Raw genomic sequence first — 21,930 nt, 5'->3', positions numbered from 1 at the left:
ACCCTGGACTGTGCACAAATTCTTAGAATATATTTAAATTCGCATTTGTTTACCCCCCTCTCTTTTCCTCTCCAATAATGCAGGCAGGTCTCGGTCGTATGTCATGGTATTTTTTCCATAGTGGAAAGAACAATAGAAGTTGTGTGTTGGATTTAAATAAATATTTAATTCATGAAAATGATCTTATATGTTTTAAAACAGTCTTTAAAGCTATTTTTATTCTCTAGAAAGCGCTTATTATAGGTAAATTACACATTTTACTACCGGAGCATTAGGTTTGCCATTAGTACAAATTTAAGGCACTACAAAGACCAGTAGATAATGTTAATTTCAAATACAGAAACTAAATATATTTTGTGCCTTTTTATTACTCATTTTCTTTTAAGTTTTATTGACTGCTTTTTATCTTAACTATATGTCTTTACATGCTGCAATCATAATGCACTGTAATGGTATTAATATTTTATAGAATCGGTATTTATAGTTCTTTATTTAGAAACAATGCAGTAGGTCTGCAGATATCCGAGCCCGTCTGGAATGGTGCCCTCCAAATAATGATAAATTACTTGTGCAGTATGCCATTTGCTAATTATATCCATGATTTACTGCAGAGCAAGACTTAAATCATTCATTTCAGTCTTGCGTAACAGTGCCATAAAATTTTTAGGTTTAAAAATGGTTTCCATGTGTATAATTTAAACAAATTTTAGAGCTATTGTATACACAAAATATTGCAACCACCCATTTTGTTACATACTTTGTCTTTTTAAACTTCTACTTTTAATGATCACTGTGGTTGAAATTATTATGCTTAATTTTCATAATCATAGCTTTTAAATCTACAGCCGTTTTCACATGTTAGATAAAGAAAAAGATAGCTAATTGTGTGTAGATAGTATGTCATTCCTGAATAGTCCCAAATGGTACAAAATCATTAAAAAAGCTTAAGAGTACGAATTATTCTTCTATTAAAAAACAGTTGTTCTCTAACTAATTATTAGTTTGAGCTGCTTTGTTTCCAAGAACAAATGTTGATCCTTCTAGCCTTGTTCAGCACACCAAAATGAGATTAACACTTTTTTTTTTCTCCTTATACCAAAATCTTCCAGGTGAGAAACCCTACAAGTGTCCCCACTGTGATTATGCCGGTACCCAATCAGCTTCCTTAAAATACCACCTAGAACGGCACCACCGGGAGCGGCAGAATGGAGCTGGGCCGCTGTCTGGGCAGCCCCCGAACCAAGACCACAGGGACGAGCTGTCCAACAAAGCCGCTTTGTTTATCAGGCCAGACATCCTGAGGGGCGCCTTTAAGGGGCTCCCCGGAATCGACTTCAGAGGTGGCCCTGCGTCTCAGCAGTGGACGTCAGGAGCGCTCTCGTCCGGAGATCACACAGGACAGGCCAGTGGCATGTCTTCTGAGGCTCCTTCAGACACCCTGAAAGGCACTGACCTTCCTTCCAAAAGCACCCACTTCTCCGAAATCGGGAGAGCTTATCAAAGTATCGTGAACAACGGTGTGAATTTCCAAGGGTCCTTGCAAGCGTTCATGGACAGCTTTGTCCTAAGCTCCTTGAAGAAGGAGAAGGACTTGAAGGACAAAGCCCTCTCTGACCCTCCTTCCATGAAGGTCCACGGGGCGGACGGCGGCGAGGAGAAGGTGGGCAGCAAGGTGGCCCCCAGGAAGTCTGAGAAGTCTCAGTATGAGCCCCTGGACTTGTCCGTGCGGCCGGACGCTGCCTCCCTCCCGGGCTCCTCGGTGACTGTGCAAGATAGCATTGCGTGGCACGGCTGCTTGTTTTGTGCTTTTACAACGTCCTCTATGGAGCTGATGGCTCTTCATCTCCAGGCCAACCACCTGGGCAAAGCGAAACGCAAAGATAACGCTATCGGGGTCACAGTCAATTGCAAAGACCAAGCCCGGGAGGCCAGTAAAGTGGCCTTGCTGCCCTCGGTACAATCAAACAAAGAGATGGCGCTTTCCACCATGATGGGACCTCTAGACTCGGCTTCCGAGAAGATGGCCCAAGGACAGGTCAAAGAGACTCTGGGGGAGCAGAAGAGTGGCCCGTGGCCCAGCCACGTGGACCCCTCGTTCTGTAGCTTCCCATCAGACTTCTACAAGCAGTTCGGTGTTTACCCAGGCCTGCTGGGCTCAGGGGCCGCCAGCTCCTGCCCCAACAGGGAGCCCGACGGGAAGACCCACTCTGAAGATGACGCCCCAATCCTGATCCCCGAAACCACAAATAAGAACACTACTGATGACCTCTCGGACATCGCCTCCTCAGAGGACATGGACTCCTCCAAGGGAGAAAACAACGAGGAAGAGGATATTGACACAGAGCCGGAGGTGATGAGCAAGCCGCCTGCCCTGAGCAAGGACGGGGGCAGCGACAGCGGGGATGGCCTGCTGCCCACGGGCACCCCACAGCCTGTCCAGGGACTGGTCTCCCCTCTGCCCCAGGCGTCGGAGAAGCAGTGGCATAGCCCGGGCCTTCTTCCAGCCCAGGACCCCACTGTGGGCCTGCCCAAGCCAGAGCGGGGGCCCCAGGGCCTGGAGAAGCCGATGAACGTGCTGTCGGTCCTCAGGGCCTATAGCTCTGATGGCTTAGCAGCCTTTAACGGACTTGCAAGTAGCACAGCAAATTCTGGATGTATCAAGAGGCCAGACTTGTGTGGTAAGTTTTAGAATCCTCTTCCTTTAGTTCATTTCCCAAAAACATCAGTGCTGATTTGTGCATTTTTTTAAAGATGGGGTAAATCTATCCATGAGCAGATTTTGAACTACACATAAAATACCCCCAACTCTGCTGTATACGCAATGTAGACAATCATGAGAGTCAAGTTCATTTAGAAGTGTTGGACCTCCTACTTTTGTGTTTCAGTTTGCATTATTGTGATCTGAAATGCCTGTACTGAAGGCATAGAGAAGGGGGCGGGGTCTCACAGCATGAACTACTCCTGTTTTTTAATCCATAACTTGAGGGGGAAAGGAAAAACTTAAAAAACAAAAAGAAAAAGAGACCTGGTAACTTGCAAACTTTTCAGTCTTTCCAACTCACGCATAAGATGCCTAAAGATAATTCCTTACTGCTTTGCTAAGCCAAATCTGCTTTCTGAAACTTTTCTTTATAATGACTTAGAGGATACTAAAATCATATCACACTAACCACAATGTAGAAATAAAGTGACCCTCTCTCCAAATAGGGAGATGGTTGTGGGGTGTTTGTGATTCATCTTCAGACATATCAAATGGCAGTTACTGTGACTTTGGCCTTCTATTATTGCCTTCTGTCTGTCTCTTAACCCGTCTGTCTGTTGTCTAACAAGAAGTGTACATTATGAAGTCCCTGGTTAGCAGTGTTGTGATCTGTCTGTCTTGGATTTATGCCTGCCTGATCTTGTTAGCAAATTGGCAATTCTTTACTTCCTTAAAGAATATGTTTACTCCAAAGTAATTCCAGATCTTAAAAAGTAATGCTAGATTTGAAGCCTAGAACTGCATCAAATGAATGTCGGTGTGGGCAGGGAGGATCAAAGTCATTCTCTTGGCACCCAGATATTCTTATTTGAAAGTCTTTCTCCAAACTGAAGTTCAGTGTGTTATTTCCAGGCCCAAATTTCCCACTAGAGACAAATGACCATGGTATCTTCCCATCTGTAGCCCATGAATGCATTTCTTTGACTTTATTTGTTCAAAAAAGGAAGGAAAGTAGGAAGGGAGGGAGGGAGGGAGCAAGGAAAGAAGGACAAGAGGGAGGAAGCAAGGAAGGAAAGAAGGAAGGGAGGGAGGGAGCGAAGATCCTATTTAACTTCTGAATCCTGACATTCCTTTTAGCACAGAGCGGGATCAGCAAGCTGGATTCAGTTCATAATTTAAATTGATATATTTCTTTTTCTCTCTCCTTCCCTAATTCACTAAGAACTGGATCAAGCAGTCAGAAATATTTTTTGAATTGTCAAAAATCACTAAATGGATTTCTGACAGCTCAAAAAAATATTGACAGTTCCTTATGCTGAATGATTCATAAGGCCCCATTAACCAGCACCCCCAGATCTATTTTTAGTCACATACAATTCATTACTTTTGAAGCTGTTAAAAACAATATTTAAAGGAAGGAGAAAAGGGTTTCATGTCAGTCCAATTTTTTTTTTTTTCTTTTCTTCCAGGGGAGCGATATTTGTCTTTTTTTTTTTATTATTGTTGTTGTTTTAAGTTTGTGATTGGAGTGCTTTCTTTTTCATTGTTGTTTGGGGATTTTTTTTAAAGTCTATTTTCAGTTCTTTCAAATACCTACGTAGGACCCTAGTTCCTGCCAGGAATCCATGCATCAGAAAAGATCAAAACCTGGCATGTTTATACGCTCATTATTATTGAAATGAGCTCATATTACCCCTATTAATTTTCCCATCGTCCTATCAATGCCGAAGGAAGGCTGCCTGCCTTTGAGGAAGCATGTCTGCTTGTGTCCTTTTGCACGAGGCGAGGGTGGAGGGGAAGCTGTATCAGGGAGCCCTTTCCTCTGAGCTGTAGCTCTAAGGCCCTTCTCCCCCTCCCCAAATAGCAGCTCACCACACTCCCCTGACATTTCTAGGGTACAAGCAAAAGCTTTGCTTAGTCAGCCTTTTCAGCCACTGGGTGACAGCCTGAGATGTAAGTTGCAGCCCCTGCCCTGAAAGGGGAATGAAGACCCTCAGCCCAGCCAGGTTCTGGGGTACCTGGTTGCTTTCCCAGTGGGGTATCCAGGTCCCACTACTCCAGCTTGAACTCAGGCTAAGATGCCAAAAGTTATTCTAGTCAAAAAATGCTGATTTTTAGAGAGCACAAGTTCTGCATTTCATTTATCCTCAGTCCTTCTGCATCCTCTTGCTTAGTTTGGGAGCAGGCAAGAAAGGCCCTTCCCTGGCCTCTGTGTTTGCTTGGGTGGGGGGGATGTCTTGACTCTGTCCAGTTCTCATTCCCCTCTCCCACGCCAGCCTACCATAATCAAAAATCCTCTTCTTGATTTCTTACTGGCTGTTGTGACATGGGAGGGCCAGGCATATTCATCCTTCCTAAGAACTGATATCTGGGAGGAAAACTTAAACTCACTGAACTACAGAGGGGGCACATGGGGACATTTTTCTTCCTGCCTAGTCTACTGTCTTTTTAGCATTGCAGAAAGCACAAATGATAGTTGAAAACCTCAAACTCCCGTTGGCTTGACTTTGCCAAGGTGGATATGATATTGGCACAAGGAATCAAATATTCCTAATGTTTATTCCTTCCTCTCTGCTCCACTCAGAGTAGATATGGATTTTCAAACAGGCCCACCAGCTTGATAGCTGGTTTCCTCAAGAAGCTGGGCTTTGCACAACCGAAGAATTATTCTGATAGTTCTTATCTCAAGAGAGTTCGGAGTCTGATTTTGCCTGGTTAGTAAACCCAAATCCCTGCTTTGATGCCCCTAGAAACAGGCTTGTCGGATGAGCTGATGTCCATCTGTGTCTATTCTCATGTGAAATTGTTGGGAGAAGCATCAGGAAAGACCGTATTCAAGTCATGTAGAGCTCCCTCCCCCCAGAGCTCAGTGGCTCTGCTGACACAAGCTGGTGAGTGGAGAAGGGGCCTTTAACCCTCAGTTTGTGGGTGATCCTCACGTTGTAGACTCTACTTCTGGATTTGTAATTCTGCATGCCTGCTTTCTACTTTTAAAGCTCTGGTCCTACATTCCTCAGCATCATAGGCCTGGGGTCTTGGCCTACGTGTACTATCGACTCCTAGGCCATGCAGCAGTGAGAGACAGCCAGGAGAAAGGCCATCCCAGCCAGCTGGGTAGGGGAAGCATGCAGCATTTGCCAACATTGAGAGCCTGAGCATGAATTTCTAAAGATCAGAGACATGTTACAGATGATCCTAAGAAGGTGACTGAGCCATCTTGGATTAAACTGAAGGGCATGTGTTGTTGGCTTCTAGAGTGAGTCAGGTCCCATTCTGGGCCTGATCTTATTACAAGAAATCCTGCTCCAATCAAAGTCCCCATTTCCAGGCTCCAGGCATGGCCCACCTTTCTGTATTCTGTTGAAGAGCATAATGTACAAGGGCACTCCCATGCCATGGGAGAACTTGGATGTGCCCTTGGTTTTGTTGGAATGGATTTGACCTTGGTCTTGTAATGGGACAGGATCCATGTGATTATCTACTAAGAGGGGCCAGGGCAGACCAGAGCAGCATTCATACCCACTGACAAAACAAGGCAGACAGCTTCTTCGTCCAGGCTGAGAAATCTGATGAACTGTTGGATCAGCCAGTAGCTGGATATCTGAGAGTGCTCTGGTGGGCCCCAGACTGCACAGAGGTGGGTCTGCACAGCACCTGTGGGACTGGCTGCGTGGCCCAGGGACAGAACTTGCTTCATTCCAGAGTTTGTGGATTTGAAGAGCAACCACTACTTTTATTTTTGAACCCTGGATGGATGACTGGGAACCATGGTGTGTTGAGCAGAGTTTGTTCTGTGTTCTTTGGTGAGCCCAAGAATAGGGTTGACTAAAGTCAAATTAAGTGAAAGGGAATGAGCAGGGTACAACCCCCTTACTCTTGGAGTTACCAACACTCAGGGAAGCCCAGCTGAGCGAGGAGAATCTAGGAGCTTGTCTGTGGTGGGCCTGAGGTCCTTGTACAGTGGCTCCCAGACTGAGTGACCCACTGAGCCTGGAAAAAAGCAAGTGAGAAGGGGCAGGGTCATTAACAGCAATTGATTCAGTATTCCCAATTAGGGGCAACTGGCTTCCCTGACCCAAATTATGTCTGAGACCAAGAGTTCTTTCATGGCAATGAGAGACCCCCTTCCTGAAAAAAAAAAAAAAGAAAAAAGACAGGCTTCAAAATACTCTGTACCTCATGTATTCTAAAATGTCTGATGAAATGATAATGAGGCTCAACTCTTTTTGAAATGTGACTTCTGTCCTCCAGAAACCTTGTTGACTTTTCAGCATAGACAGTCTGAAAATATTCACCATTTTACCAGCTATGTAGTCTAGAGCAGGGGTAGGCAACTACTTTCCTAGGTCAGAGAGTGAACCCATTAGGCTTACAGATTCTGTGGTCTCTGCTGGGCAGCACAGTGCAGCCAGTAAGCAGTAAAGAAACAAATGGGCATGGCTGCATTCCAGTAAACTTCATTTACTGACACAGGCAGTGGGTTAGAATTGGCCCAGGGGTCCTAGTTTGTCCGCCCTTGCTCGAGTATAAAGAAGGTCATCCCTTCTTTATGCATTGCTGTGGTCATCCCTAGATGACCACAACCCCACCGTCTTCTGCAACCCCACCGGCCTGTGAGATGATATGGGCAGGACTCAGGTCAACATTCCATCTATTGCCATTTAATGCCAGAGATGCAGGAGATTTTCTGAGAGTGAGAGGGGACTTGTAGACCTACATGGCCTGGAGTAGCTGTTTCTGGAAGGTCACATCTCTGTCTATGTGTAAAAGATTTGCAGGAGAACACCCTCCTCCAATGACTCATGGTGGGTCCAGGGCCGCCACCATCACAGCCAAAGCAAGCAGAGGAGAAAGACGTAGGACCTCTTTGATGGACAGAAGCATAAGGATAAAAAGAGATGATGGAGGTAGAAGAGCTTGGATGAATGGAGCTGATATTTTCTAGAAGAGATGAATGTCCACGTTAGGCTATCACAAGGAGGTGACGTCACTGCCCAAACATCTTTGGGTTGCAATTGTCCCTTTTAGCACTGAGCATGTACAAATCTTACTTTCCATCAAGGTTATGGAGGCGTGCCAATTTTATTTCCTCATGTCCGCCATGCCAAGTCACTGATGGCTATTTCTTGGTATGTGGGAATGTTAGCTTGGAAGGCAGTTCTGGCAATTTGGTGGTGACATCCCATCGCTGTGGTCACACTCTGTCGGTTTCTACCCAGTTCGCCTCCTGATAGAAAGCAGGTGCTTCAGAGTAGGAAATAAGTTTTACCACCTCAGGCTTTGGCCAAGAAATGGCTAAGGTCTGTGGTTAGTCAGGGATTTCCAAGCGAGCTGTGGCTGGGGTGTGTGACAGTTTGAACATCGCATATGTGTGTGTGAAGACACCCAAGCACAGGCTCCCGGTACATAGTCTATGATAGGTGGTACTTTTTTGGTCTCGTGGACAATTCTAAGTTTTAAGGTGTGGCCCTGAAGCCAGCAGGTTCTAATGGAGAAATAAAATTAGTTAAATGGCACAGGAGGAGAACCACAAAATCCACGAAGTGTACAGGTGCCCAGTTCAGCCAACCCGTGGGAGGGCAGTGAGCCTAGGAGGCCCAGGGAATCTCTGTCATAGGGTCTTGTCTCCAGAACTGCCATGCTTTACTTAAAGCCAAGTGAGCAATTATTCTCCTTTTCCTCTTCCTGAGCTGACTCTTACTATCAGCTTACAGACCCTGTGGATAAAGCACAACTTTTGCACTCCCTTTCTTTGTCCAGTTTTATCATTTCCAGGTTGGCTGTTGACTTCCATAGTCCAGCCTGCCCCCAGTCATGGTGCGTGTCCAGAGCCTGATGTTAGACCTCAGTAGGGAGGACCAATTGGCTTGTCCTGAAGTCCAAGGGCAGATCCTTTCAATTAATGCAAATCACCACCCCATCCCGCCTGCTCTGCCCCTGCTGACTGCCTCACAACTGGCTGCAGAGCCTTTCCCTTTGTCTCTGATGGGACAAAGCAAAGGTGCTATCCCCTTGGGGTCTCCCACAGAAACCAGCACCCTGGGCAGGCTCTCCGCTGGCCCCATCCAGAGCCTCGCCGGGTGCAGCCTCGTTGGATGACAGCCCTCTCCAAACTCTTTCGGCATTCTACTCCTCCTCCCTTCCCTTCTTCTTAAATTAAATGGGAATGCCACTGATGTGATGTCGTTTGCACTGCAGGATGACAGAACTGTTGTGTGAATACCATTGTATTTGCCAAATGGTCCACTCGTCATTTCAGAACAAACAAATGGATGGTGTCTGTAAGTCGGCAAACACTGGTGACATTTAGCCTTGTTTATGTTCCTTTCCTTTTGCTGCATATTTTTGGCTCCAAAAGCTACTGTCTGAATCAACAGTGCCTCCGAAGCAGAAGTCTGGTAGCTTTCATTTTGGTTGCCGTATCCATGTTCTCTTTGGATCGCGTGATACCTGTTGCCCAGGATCAAGGCTGGGCTGGGAGAAAAGAACAACCAAACTCTTTGGTTCAAAACATACATGTGTATATACAGTAATTTTTCCTCCCTAATGATGACTTCAAATTGGGAGAGAGGAGGAGAATGCCGAGTAAAGAGAGTGTTGTCAGAATGGACATCCACATTCCTGGGGAAATGCCATCTCTCCAGGCAGGCCCAGCCACCGCCATATGCAATAGGAACAGAGTGACCCTATGTGTGTCTTGAGTGCTTTTGGGGACCCTGGGCTTAAGCTTTGGGGTCTGCCTTCTTAGGCTGCTGAATCAAAGTGGTGGTTGGCATGGACAGCCATCTTGCTACAGACATCTTAGCTGCTAAAAGAGTCAGGTTCTTTCTTCTTTTTATTCAGATGTTATGTGCCACGCCCAGATTTCAAATAAGTAGTAATTATCTCCTGTTACTTAGCTCTAATCAACAGCACCTCTGCATCTCATGGCCAACCTACTCTAATCACATAGACTATTCTTGCTTTAGCCAGAGATGGAAGGACCAAATTTTATAAATATTGCTTTATTGTCATCATTCCATTAAACAGTTAGGGAGTGTGGCCCTGCCCTTGCTTTCAAATGCCTCTAGCCCACATGGTTTCTGGATTGTTTAATGAATCTGCACATTTTCTTGCAGGTAAGTGACACCCCCTGTTCTAGTCGGTCTAGCTGGATTTGCCCTTGTCTGTTCGTGTTCCTCGGTGGCTATCTGCAGCTTGTTAATCGTGTAAAGTCAAGAGAAGAATGTATACACATATGTGTGTTGAATAAATAATTACTATTGGCATAGGTATGTGTATACACATGGCACACCAACCTACAGTATATATAGCAAAGAATCAGGGAGACTAAAAATACTGCCCCATATGTTCCACTATTAGCAAAGGATGGTGAAGGCTTAGTAACTTGAGCGAGAGAGAAAATTCCCTCAGACTCATGAATTCTGCAAAACAAACACTGGTGGACTGGAGTCCCTTCACCTGTGGAAATCCTGTTGTGGGGGGGAGGGGGCTTCCGCTCAGCACAGCTTCTAGAAGCGGGCCCTGCGATGGTCTCATTGGCATTACTGCTTGTGTCCGATTGTCCTGTATTTTGTAACACTTTAGAAGAATACAGAAAAGTGCAGTAATTCTCTTTCTCCGTAGTATTTAAGCAGTAATATTGCTAGTTTAACATTGTGTCAGGTCGTCACGTTAACCAGGAACAGATGACAGTAAAATACCAGTGAACAGCACCTCAACATCCACTCCTTAAAAATGGTGATTGAAGCAAAATGTGTAAACTTGTACCGGGTTATCGTGTGCTTTGGAATAGAGTATTGTTGAAGTAATTAGAAGATATATGAAGGTGTTCCTGGTAATGAAGGCATGTAAGTTATAATAATTGTAGCTTTCCGAATAAGTGTCAAACTATATCTCTAAGTGTGCTGTATGCTGAGTTACAAGTTAGGTCATTTATGAATGGAATGTAAAACAATACTAAAAATGCTTCAATAACTTATCTTGGTATTGCTAATAAAAAAAGCTGTGAAACATTAGTGCAGTTTTGAGTCATTATGTTAATTCACTCCGCAACACCCTCCACCCTTGACATCCCTCTGTCTGTTGGAAGCCTCAACAGGACATTCAGGGAAGCTAGAGATGCTGTCCCATGGGCTGTTTGCTGGGTCACCTGCTGTGTTTTCCACCCATCTTTAGGTGGCTCCAAGAGTTACAGTTCCTAAACATACAAATGTCAAGGCACCTCCCCCATTGGGTGGGTTTGGGGAGAGCATCTGTGTGCACAAGTGTCTCTCGGGTGGGTGATTAGACCCCATGACAGCTCACAGGCCCTGTGTCCCCCATCCCTGGTGTGGAGGACCACACACACCTGGCCTTGCTGCAGCAAACCTTACCATTTTCTTTTCATCCTGTGAAGTATAGTTTTACATGGGAAGGTCCTCGGAATTGCTGAAGTGTGAAACACTTTCTTCGTCCACTGTGATATTTTGGTTGTGCCCTTGTCTGTTTTAACAGGCTTCTGCCAGCTCCTCCCCCACCCCCATCACAGCAGGAGGCACGAAGCAAGGATTTCACTTTTCTTTTGTGATTGCTTAGATTTTTTTTTTTTTTTTTTGTCCATGAGCTGGACTTCAGTCACCTGCTATTTCAAAGGTGTTACCAAGCTTCTCTAATTGGGCGTGTTTTGTAAACTTTTAAATTCCATGCCCATGCTGCTGCCTGGCTAACTGGTCCTGGGTGTGGGGGAGGTATTATCATTGTTTGACAGAAGCCCCAAGCATGGTCCCCCCTCTCCAAATAAATGAAGTGTCCTCTGTACAAGGGAACAGAAGCCCAGAAGTATCCACTGGAACATGCCTGGCCCAGCAGTAGGTCAACCTTGTCACCTTGACTCCTGGAAATATTCCCATCAGTAGGTCTCGTGGAAATTGTCCAAGCAACCCCAAAGACCATACAGTACAGGATTAGGTTGTGTCTTATCAGAGATAAGAGGTGAAAGTGAGAGTCTGAGAATAGGATACTTGTTCCATGAAGCTGAGAACATGCACTGTGTGTTCCGATGGCAAACTTGGTGGACGCCCATGTGCCTAGCCAAGATATAGCAAGTGACCCCAGCCACACCTGCCTGGACCAGCTTTCACCAGCAGTGTGTAGGCAGAGCCTGAACCGAAAGAAAGATTCCGGGGCGCAGGGATCCCATCTTTGTTGCCAATGCCACCTGAGTCTGGGGAACTGCCCTAGGACAAGAATTCATCCCTGCCCTTTCCTGGGTCCCCACCTCCTGATGGCTCCATGAGGCCTATATCACCTCCTCACACACACCAAGCCTCTGTGAGCCTATTCTCTCCACCGGGGCCTGAAGCCATGTTGGGTTTTAGAAACCACGTTTGCAGCTCCCAAGGAGGGGCTCACCACCATCCACTCTGTGAAGGCAAGGGGCTTCCTCTTTACCCCCTGGCCAGGATGCAGTGGGGACCAGAGGGCTCTGTTGAAGGGCCCGGGGTTGAACACATAGTCCCTGGCACTGTTCTTCATCTACAGTCACGTTGCACACTGTGGGAACCCTTGCTGATCCCACCATTCCGGCAGGGCAGGGGCTGGGAGTCCAGTGCAGCGCGAGCGGCCAGGTCTTATAGCAACAGGCAGAACTGCTGCAGGAAACTTATCATCCTGGCTCCTCGTGCTGACACAGGAAAGTTCCCTGGAGCCCCCTATCCAGGCGTCTATTTCCCTCTTCCCTCCACGAGCACTCAATTTCCCTAACGGGGGTCTCCACATTTCCACTTCAAAAGCAGGGGGTATTTCCTGGGTTGCTCCCCTGGGGGAGCTTCTCAAGCTTAGAGGAGACCTTTGTGGATTCTCTCCTCCAATTTTTTATGAGCCGCCCTCAGCCTCCTACCCCCTCTCATTTCACAACCCTCCCTCCTCTGACCCCTTCTTCCCCACCTCCCTCTCATCCCCCTGCCTCTGGGGAAGAACTCCTTTCCCACCAGCTGAGTGTTCTTGGGAACATCCTGTCTGTGGCCGTGAGGGAGCTGGATGGATCCAGGCCTCTGGGATGAGCTGACTTCATTTCACAGCTCAGCGTGGGGGCCGGCAGTCCTGTTTCTGGAAGCCTGCCTCCCCCTCCTCATACCCACATGGCATTACAACAAGCACAACCTGTTTGGACTCAGATTTGGGGCAACCCCAAGCATCCCCTGTGACTCAACCCTTGGCCCTAAAGCCTAGACTCTTCTAAGCAAGGATGGCCCACTGGTCTGAGGCGGAAAGAGGGGAAAGGAGTTTCAAGGAGGTAACTGCCATGAGATGGGATAGGCCGAGGGGGAGAAGGCTTGTGCAGCTCATGGTGAAAACTGGTCTTCAAGTCCACTTCTTCAATTACACGTGTTTCAAAGAAACTCAGATGCTCTGGTGCAGGGGAAAAGAGTCATAATTTTGGGAGATGATTTCTTCTTACCTATAGTCACTTTTTCTCAAAGAAGCGTCATGATGACTGAATTACAGCCCTAAGTATGCAGCTGAACATGTACAGTATTGTCTGGGCAGGAGTGGATTCTGTCTCTAGAGCAAACTGTGCATCCTCAAGGTTAAAGTTGGGGAACTCTGCACAGCAGTTTCATGAGCAAAAATCTCCATCTGTGCACCCAGAAATTGGCTGGCTGTGTGAAGGGTTTGTCATTCATGCTCTTTGTGGAGTTGTTCAGACACACCCATCTAAGGGTAACCCACTGCTCACAAGGTTAAGTTTTCTTTTTGAACTTCTGTTGTTGTCAAATTAATATAATATACTCTCAATTATCCACAGAAAAGGAGAAAGGCAACCAAGCGGGGAAAGCAAATTTGCAATTAATTTACCAAATTATTGCTCTTTTTCTATGATGGACAAGTTGCTTTTCTCTTTGGAACTCAAGTGTTTTGTATGTCCTGGGGGGGAGGGCTGGGGCAGTCGCAAGGACAAGCCACCCAACTTGTCCCTGCACCTAGGGACCGGGTGGAGGCAGGTGTCTTATTGGGGTACAGAGGCCTCAGTGGTTCATTGGGGGTTCATAGAATATTGGGCTCTTTCTTGTCAAGGCGAGTCCACTAATCTTCTCAGTCTTTCAGGAGCCCATGGCTGACCTAGTTGGGGTCTCACCAGAGCAGAGCCTGAAGTAAGGAGTGGTGGGGTGCAGTTTGTTCATGTGGGGGGCAGGAGCCCATGTCTGACCTAGTTGGGGTCTCACCAGAGCAGAGCCTGAAGTAAGGAGTAGGGTGCAGTTCGTTCATATGGGGGGCAGTCCTGGGAGGCATGTGTGAGGGTGCTGACAGGGCTGCCACTGGTCAGGGACTAGGCAATGTCCCCTGGGGATCCTCTAGGACACGATGTGACATTCACCTCAGAATGACCCCTGAGGGCTGAAGAAGCTGGGGCATTTATCCACCAGCTCTGCAGCGCTCAGTAGTTGAGAGTCATTGCAGCTTACCCAACAGCCAAACAGTCTCTCACAGTCAGAGAGAAACGAGGCCACTGGCGTCCTGGCGAGCCAGAGGGGAAGGGGTCGGGCACGGACAGCGTCCAGCGCAAGCCAGGACCCCTTGGTCTGAGGATTTTTACATCCCTGGTGTGCTGCAGTGGGTCACCAGTCTTCCAGAGCCCAGGGTGAGGGCAGATACACACTCTAAGGTGGGAAGCGAACTGCAGATTTTAAATATTGGGACACGCATTCAGCTTAGGGCCAGACTTTCTGGAGGTTGGATGGAGAACTGGCCCGGGGGTCAGAGGACCTACAGTATCTACAGCAGTCATGCTCCAAGGAGCTTGGACAAGTCCCCTCAGTATCCTCTTGGGTCTCAAATCCTATGGCATTCAGGATCCCTGTTTCCTTGACTTTTCCGGTGAGTCTCTAAGACTCCATCTGTTCCAGAATCCTCATGAGCGCTCAGTCTTGCAGGGTCCCAGATGTGGGCACCAAGTTGGTCTTCCCACAAGTACATGAACATGTGGGGTTTCAGTCTGAGAATGGGCCATATGAATACTTGCTTCTTCATCAAGACATTTTTATTAACTCATAAGAAGAGCATTGAGTCGTTTCCCTTCTAATTCTAGAAGTCAGTCAAATTTTTTTTTAAAAAAAGAGGGAGTCAGTAAAAGTGGATCTTTGGGTTCATAGTAGAGCAAGAAAAATCTGATTATTTAACTTTTTTTTCATTTTATAGCAGAGCTTGAGAAGATAGTATTTTCATGATGATTAAGGTTTCCTCCAGTGCTTTACTGACAGCAACTAGATAATCCAAGGTGTCCCTCTTGGGTGTGACAGTATGTAGTCTCTCTTGGGAGCCCCCGACTCCCACCCAACACTCCAACCCAGTAACACTTAGAGGGAAAGGCGGGAGGTAGGGAGAGAAGAAGGGTCATGCTGTGCTCCGTCTTGCATGCATGGGGCATGAGGAACAATTCACATCCCCTTCCATATCTGCAACCCTTCCACTCTTCCATCCTCAGCATTCCTATGGCCACTCAAAGTCACTGTTGGCTAGCAAGCCCCCTAGTTTGGGACAGTGTGTACTATCTCCAACTTTGAACTCCTCCATTCCTTGGCTTTTGTTTAATTAAAAAAAATTATCTTGGAGTATAGATGATTTACAATGTTCTGTTAGTTTCAGATGTACAGAAAAGTGATTCAGTTGTACACATCCATTTATCTATTCCTTTTCAGATTCTTTCCCCATATAGGTCATTACAGTGTACTGAGTAGACTTCCCTGTGCTATGCAGTAGAGTTAGGGTTGATGGCCTCTCGTTTTGTCATACATCAAAGGGTACAGTTGTGCATCCTCAAGACAATATAATGAATTTGAATGAGTAAGTTGGATGTTGGCAGATCATCCACATTTCAGTTATTTTAGGATTTCTGCTGCCATGCAGGCCCCAGTCAGGGTTGCCACGAAGATTCATACTCCCTAAGACCTTGCCAAGTGGGAAGAGAATTTGGGTAAGGTATTGCAGAGCATGGAGCCCTTCATGCTTGCCAATCTGTACTCACCACCTGAAGACCTCTGTCTAGACAGCCTCGCTGGGATTCTATCCCATCCATGGAGAAAGGTGTGCTAAGGTTCAGTGATCCCATTCCTGGGGTATACAGACATCACCCCTGTTGGCTCCAATTGAGCTCTTTTCCCTGTTTTTTGTTTCTCATGCTGCAAAGGATTTACAATTAGGAGATTAAAAAAAAAATGTCCAGTGGTCAGCTAGCAGGAACAGGGTTCTTATACAGTGGCTTTTGCTTTTATATGGAAATTTTGGGCTTGAAGTGTCATCTCAAAATCACATTCAGGCAATTCAGTTTAAATCACCAGGGGAATTTTCTTGAGAACTTTGGGATAAAAGCCCTCACAAAGTGAGTAATCCTGTCTCCTTTGCACAGGTGCGTGCCTGGACTTCTTTATTGTTGGGTAGTTCTGGGAGGCCCCAGCTCTTTTTCATGACACAGGAGATGTGTGGGTGCAGAGGCAGGCTGAGCTCAGCATCCTGGGACACACGGGAGGGAGAGGGTGCTTGGACCTGGGGTGGGGCATGAGGGGTTTCCCAGTGGTGGGAAGAGGGGTTCCTGTGGGCACAGTGCTTCTGATCGGCCTTGTTCAGGCCTGACGGTCTGAAAGAGCCGGGGAGCAGATGAGGCCTGAAGACCTCAGAATCTCCAGACTCTTCACCAACCCAGAGTCTGGAGGGCTGGGCCTGGGATGGGAGGAAGGGAGGATAGACAGCCACCATGAGACCAAGAGCAGGAAGGACCAGACAAGGAGAGAGGGGTGAAGAGCAGTGAGTCAGAGGTGTGGATGAAGAGAGAAAGGAGAGAAGTGAAGATTGGAGTGGAGAGTAGGGGGAAGGCGTGAAGAAGGGAAACTGGAGACCTGGGGAGAAAAAAGGGAAGGAAGGAGCCGGTAAGAGAACAGAAAACCAGTATGAACAGAGTGAAAGAAACACGGTGGAGGTGGCATCTGGAGAGGGGAGGAAAGTGGGAAATAGAGTGAGGAGGAGGAGGAGAGCCAGCAGAACGGAGAGCATGGCGGCAGGGAGGAACCTTCTGGAAGCCACCTGGGGTTTGGAGGTGGTCAGAGGGCCTGCTGGCGTGGGCAGGGCGAGGGTGCTCAGGCCTGGAAGATGGGTGAGGGGCAGGGGGCCGGGGGAGGCTCTGAGCATAGCACCTGGTGGCCCAGGCCAGCTTCCCAGCAGCACCCTCCCCCTGGTCCCCACCACCAGCTTCAGGAGGAAACGCTGCAGCTTAATCAGAATTATTTACAAGATAATGGTCCATTGTTTGCACTAAGACAGATGTTGACTGTGGGAACTTTGTGTTTTATGCTTCTTTCCCTGCTCTGCCTTCCCTGGGTGCAGATGGGATTGAAGTCATGTGAGTTGTTATTCCCCGAACTGGAAATTTGGAGGTGGCTTCACCCCAGCCGCTGTTTGGCTGGGCTGCCAAGCTGGGCCGGCACCCAGCAGGCAGGCAGCAAGCGGGGACAGTTGCTGCTGGCGGCAGGGTCAGCCAGGGCCTGTGGTCCACCTCCCAGCCCCTTGAGGCAGCCTGTGATTAAGAAGGTCTTGTTTCCTCGAGGGGCGGGTCGGAGCAGTAGCCTTCTCTGGTGGACAGGAAGGGCACTCTCTGATTAAGATGCACTTGCTGTTTGTTGAGTCAGGAGGTCACAATTGACATCTCAGATGAAGGTGGCCATCTGGCCTTCTTCTTGCCAAAAGGAAAGAGCAGTCCCTCTGGGGTGGGGGCTTTGGATTCCCCCTTTATTTAAACTTACGAGAAGGCTTCCTCTCGCCTTCTGGGGTCACTTGGAGGGCCAGATCTGGACTTGTGATTCCTTCATTCCTCCTCCAAGGGTGGGTTTGGCTGGCTGAAGGCCTGTCCCACCTACTCACCTGGAGAGAGCCTGTCCTAAAGGAGGAAAGAGAGGGTGGCATGGGAGGATGTACCTGTCATGTCTCACTCGCAGCCTCACCTGCAGGCACGTGGGCCACTGCAGTGTCCCAGGCCCACTGCCAGCTGGTCCTTCTTCAGCCTTTCTGGTTGCCAGTCACTTCTGCATAACCAGACTCACCTGTTTAGCAGAACCCATCTTATGAATGAGGCCACCGAGGCCACAACACGTCAGGTGACTTGCCCAAGGTTATTTTCCTACTCGTTGGAAAAGCCTTCCCACTTCTCACACCATGAGCATCCCATTAGAGAGCCTCCCTGAGCTTCAGCTTGGTCCATGCACACAGGTACCAGGCGCCTGCCCGACAGCATGAGGGACCTCAGTGGACGGAAGTACATGTCAGGTGTTGTGCTCTAAGCCTGGCAGAGCATGTGCTAGATGACAGTGGGTTTCAGCTACAGTATTCCTCTTCTAGAATGTTCAGTTGACTCATGACCATTAGGCTCTCCTGGTGGCTCAGACGGTAAAGAATCTGCCTGTAATGCAGGAGACCCAGGTTCAACCCCTGGGTCAGGAAAATCCCTTGGAGAAGGGGATGGCCACCCACTCCAGCTTGTCTGGAGAGTTCCATGGACAGAGAAGCCTGGTGGGCTACAGTTCATGGGGTCACAAAGAGTCAGACAGGACCAAGTGACTAACACTAAGTTGACCAATTAGGGTGCTGATCCCTTACACAGTCAAAAAGGGTATAACCTTTCACTGCCCCAAACTTAACTACTAATAGCCCACTGTTGACTGGAAGCTTTACTGATAACATAAATAGTTAACATATATTCTGTACATTATATGTATTATGTATCATATTTTTATAGTAAAGTAAGCTACAGCAAAGGAAATATTTAAAAAAAAACCATAAGATAAAATACATTTGCAGCACATACATATATTTATTGAAAAATATCCTCGTGTAAGTGGACCCCAGCAGCTCAGATCCACATTGTTCAAAGGTCACCTGTATTGCATTTCCAGTATCAAGCTATGACAAAGAAAAAAATCAAAGTAATACAATATCATAGAGTCACATTTGATTGCTAAAACCTCCAGTAGTGGAAACGAGAAAGCCACTTTCATGACAGCTGAGTGGAATCAGACCCGCCATTTGGATAGCCTGAGAAATTCTGATGACCATTGCTCCTAACACTGCCCCCGCCCCCTTGATTCCTTGAGAGGTTGCCAAAAAGCAGTTATAACTGGAGGTTTTGTCCCATTCTAACCCAGCATCTTGGCTCTGGTGTTTAGGGATGTGACTTTATCCTTTTGATCTCCCCATGCCTAAGCGTCACCTACAGGATCAGATCCTCTGAGCTATCCCCTCCGTCTACCAAGTTTGGTTTTAAATAATAAATGTTTAGCTATGTGCCAGGGCCAACTCCAATTTTAAATACCATATGTATATATATGAAAGTGAAAGTCACAAATGTTATTCTTTCATCTAATCCTTATATTATAAAAGTCCCATGAGGTAGATGTAATTTTTATCCTTCCCACTTTACATATGGGGAAATGGAGGCACAGAGAAGACACTTACCTTACCCAAGGTGACTCAACAAGGACACGAGGGTCTGACTCACTCAGACAGTGGCGCTGCCCCCAGATGACGTTTTGTTGCCTTACCCTGTGGGGCTTTCCCACGCCCTTAATCCTTGTTTGCGCAGGTGTGCTGTTGGTTCAGTCATGTCTGACTCTTTGAGATGCTACAGACTGTAGCTCTCCAGGCTGTCTGTCCATGGGGTTCTCCAGGCAAGAATACTGGAGTGTGTTGCCATGCCCTCCTCCAGGGGATCTTCCCAACCCAGGTGTCGAACCTGGGTCTCTTACATCTCCTGCATTGGCAGGCATGTTCTTTACCCCTACTGCCACCTGGGAAGCCCTTAAACCTTGTTTGGGATAAGTCAAAAATGAGCAGACCAACCAATGAATAAATAAAAATAGGGTTTTCTTGCCATCCTGTAGATCTGGGTCCTGGGAGAAAATGTGGCAATTCCAAGCAGAGATTACACCCACAGGTAGAACCTGGGAAGAGGCAGATGGGGCGCTGGGTGCGGTCAGATGTGCTCCATGTGACCCACCCGGCCGAGGGCTTGCCTGTGACCCTGAGCAGGTCTTTTCCTGTCCCCCCAGCATCCTCACCTCGTCATGAATGAGAAAGTCCCACCGGATCATTCCCATCCCAGGATTTCTTCTATCTCGCGGTCTGCGAATTAATTATTTTTAAGGCTGTGTTTATTATACTTCTCAACCTCCAGGAAAAGACTGTCTACCCAGCCCTCCCCGAACTGAGAGGGCCTCAAGGAAACCTGACCCCTCACCTTGCAATTGTTCTCTGGGGTCCAGGTGGGGGAGAGTGGAGAGTGGGTGGCCCAGGGCACCAGTGGACCCTCCAGACGGGGCTGCCACGGGCCCAGCCCCCAGCTGTGAGGGCAGCAGAGGTCAGACTAGGATAATATTTATCAACCCTCTGCCCACTGTGTCAGGCTCTGACTAGACCCCAGCGTCACTGGAGATCACAGATTCTGTCTTTTAAAGGTCCCACAGAGCCGCTTCACATGCGACCAATTACCTCTGTCAAGCAGGGGAAGGAGGTCCCTCCTGGTGGGTGGGATCTGAACTTGAGCTTCCAGAGGTCGATGACAGGGATCTTAGGCCTTTGAGCCTGTCACTCCCCTATAGCCAGACCTTTTCTGTTAAAACTGTTTAAATTACAAACCAGTAATAAAAGGATCATATGTGTTTCCCACCGAACAGGTTCTTTAGGGCTATTATGGTAATTAAAAACATATGGTGCCTGTGCCAGTCAGAGGGAAACCGCAGATGTACAAATTAGGTATTATATAAGGGTTTTCTGCTTTTGCCCTTTTAAAAACGTCAACCGGAGAAGTTTAGAGAGATAAAATGGCAATTGTGCAGATAGTAGGTAGCATTTTGGTTTTAGAATCATTAAATATATAAACCCTTTTCTTTAGACTTAATAGGAATAAACGGCTCCTCATCTAGGAAGGAGAGGAGAAAAGTCCCGAGGCCCGGAGTTTATAGGGAAGAGGCCGCTTTCCACCGCACAGGATCTTGGATACCATGGAATTCTTTGCATTTTTTATGATGTTGATCTGCCCAGACAAAGAGGATTATATTTATTAACTATTGAGGTATATTATAATTGGATTGACGGGAGCAAAGATAAAGATTTCCTTACATTCAAACTTTTTACTTTTTAAAAGGCATAGATGCAAGTATTGATCAGTCTAGAAACAGTCATTTGTTTTCATTTAAAATACACAATTGATTTTGAGAAGGTGATAAATACTGCTAATTAAAAAAAAAAATTGGGAGGGTTTTTGTGGTCCCTGTCCATGACTTTCCAATGCAGAAATACAGTACAAGTCAAGTTCTACTGAGCTGTTCGTATTGAGAGGATCCTGGGCTGGCTGGGGACTCAGGCAACATCCAGCCGTGCTCTGGGGCAGCGAAGAGGATGCCCTGGGTCCGGGTCCTGATGCACTGGGGTCTGGGCTAAATGACAAAGAATTTTGCACTTTGTCACTGTATGTCTCTGCTACAGAAACCCAACTGGACTGCTCTAAAGAAGGAGGTGATGGGTGAACAGGTGGGGGGAGCTTGATCCCTACTAGCTCTGCTCCTCAGAGCCTCCATTCTTCCTCCTCCTGAAAATATGTCCTTCCTGAGACAACCCAGCCAGAGCCAGGATGGCCTCATCTCTGACCTGCACCCCTTCTTCCATGTTATGTGGTAGTGTCTACTTAAGAAAGTTGAGTGAAAAGCCAAATTTCTAATCAATACAAAAAATGTGCAGAGAGGAGGTTCTACTTACTGTCCAGCTGCCTGAACATTCAGATGACCAGAATTTTTTGAATCCTGGTGTATAATTATTGAAATTCATAATAATGAGTAGAGACCAGTTCTCCTCGACACAGTTTTGTGTTGAGGCATTTATTATGTGAAACATTTCCTTAGACTGCAAGGAGCTCAACCCAGTCAATCCTAAAGAAAATAAACCCTGAAGAATATTCATTGCAGGGAATGATGTTGAAGCTCCAGTACTTTGGCCACCTGTTGAGAAGAGCTGCCTCATTGGAAAAGACCCTGATGCTGGGAACAATTGAGGGTAGGAGGAGAAGGGGGTGGCAGAGGATGAGATGGTTAGACAGCATGAGTGGACACTCAAAGGACATGAATTTGAGCAAACTCTGGGAGATAGTGAAGGTCTGAGGAGCCTGGTGTGCTGCATTTCATGAGGATGCAAATAGTGGGACATGACTTAAT

General features: G+C 47.1%; 1 protein-coding gene across 7 annotated transcripts in view; it reads left to right on the top strand.

Annotated features, from left to right (window-relative positions):
• Positions 1 to 21,930, top strand: part of ZNF536 (zinc finger protein 536) — a 446,058-nt gene that overhangs the window by 292,522 nt on the left and 131,606 nt on the right. For 5 of the 7 annotated variants that reach the window (XM_043437645.1, XM_043437647.1, XM_043437643.1 and 2 more), the window contains one exon: positions 1,110 to 2,678. In XM_043437645.1, coding sequence (XP_043293580.1) covers positions 1,110 to 2,678 — 1,569 coding nt within the window. Of the gene's footprint in view, positions 1 to 1,109; positions 2,679 to 9,819; positions 10,720 to 21,930 lie in introns of those variants that run through there. The other 2 variants (XM_043437648.1, XM_043437649.1) reach the window with 1 other exon arrangement.

This window comes from Cervus canadensis, chromosome 18 (assembly GCF_019320065.1).
Source record: "Cervus canadensis isolate Bull #8, Minnesota chromosome 18, ASM1932006v1, whole genome shotgun sequence".
In the NCBI taxonomy this organism is placed as follows: Eukaryota; Metazoa; Chordata; class Mammalia; order Artiodactyla; family Cervidae; genus Cervus; species Cervus canadensis.
Note: the sequence above shows the minus strand (reverse complement) of the source record. Positions and strands in the feature narration are given on the sequence as shown.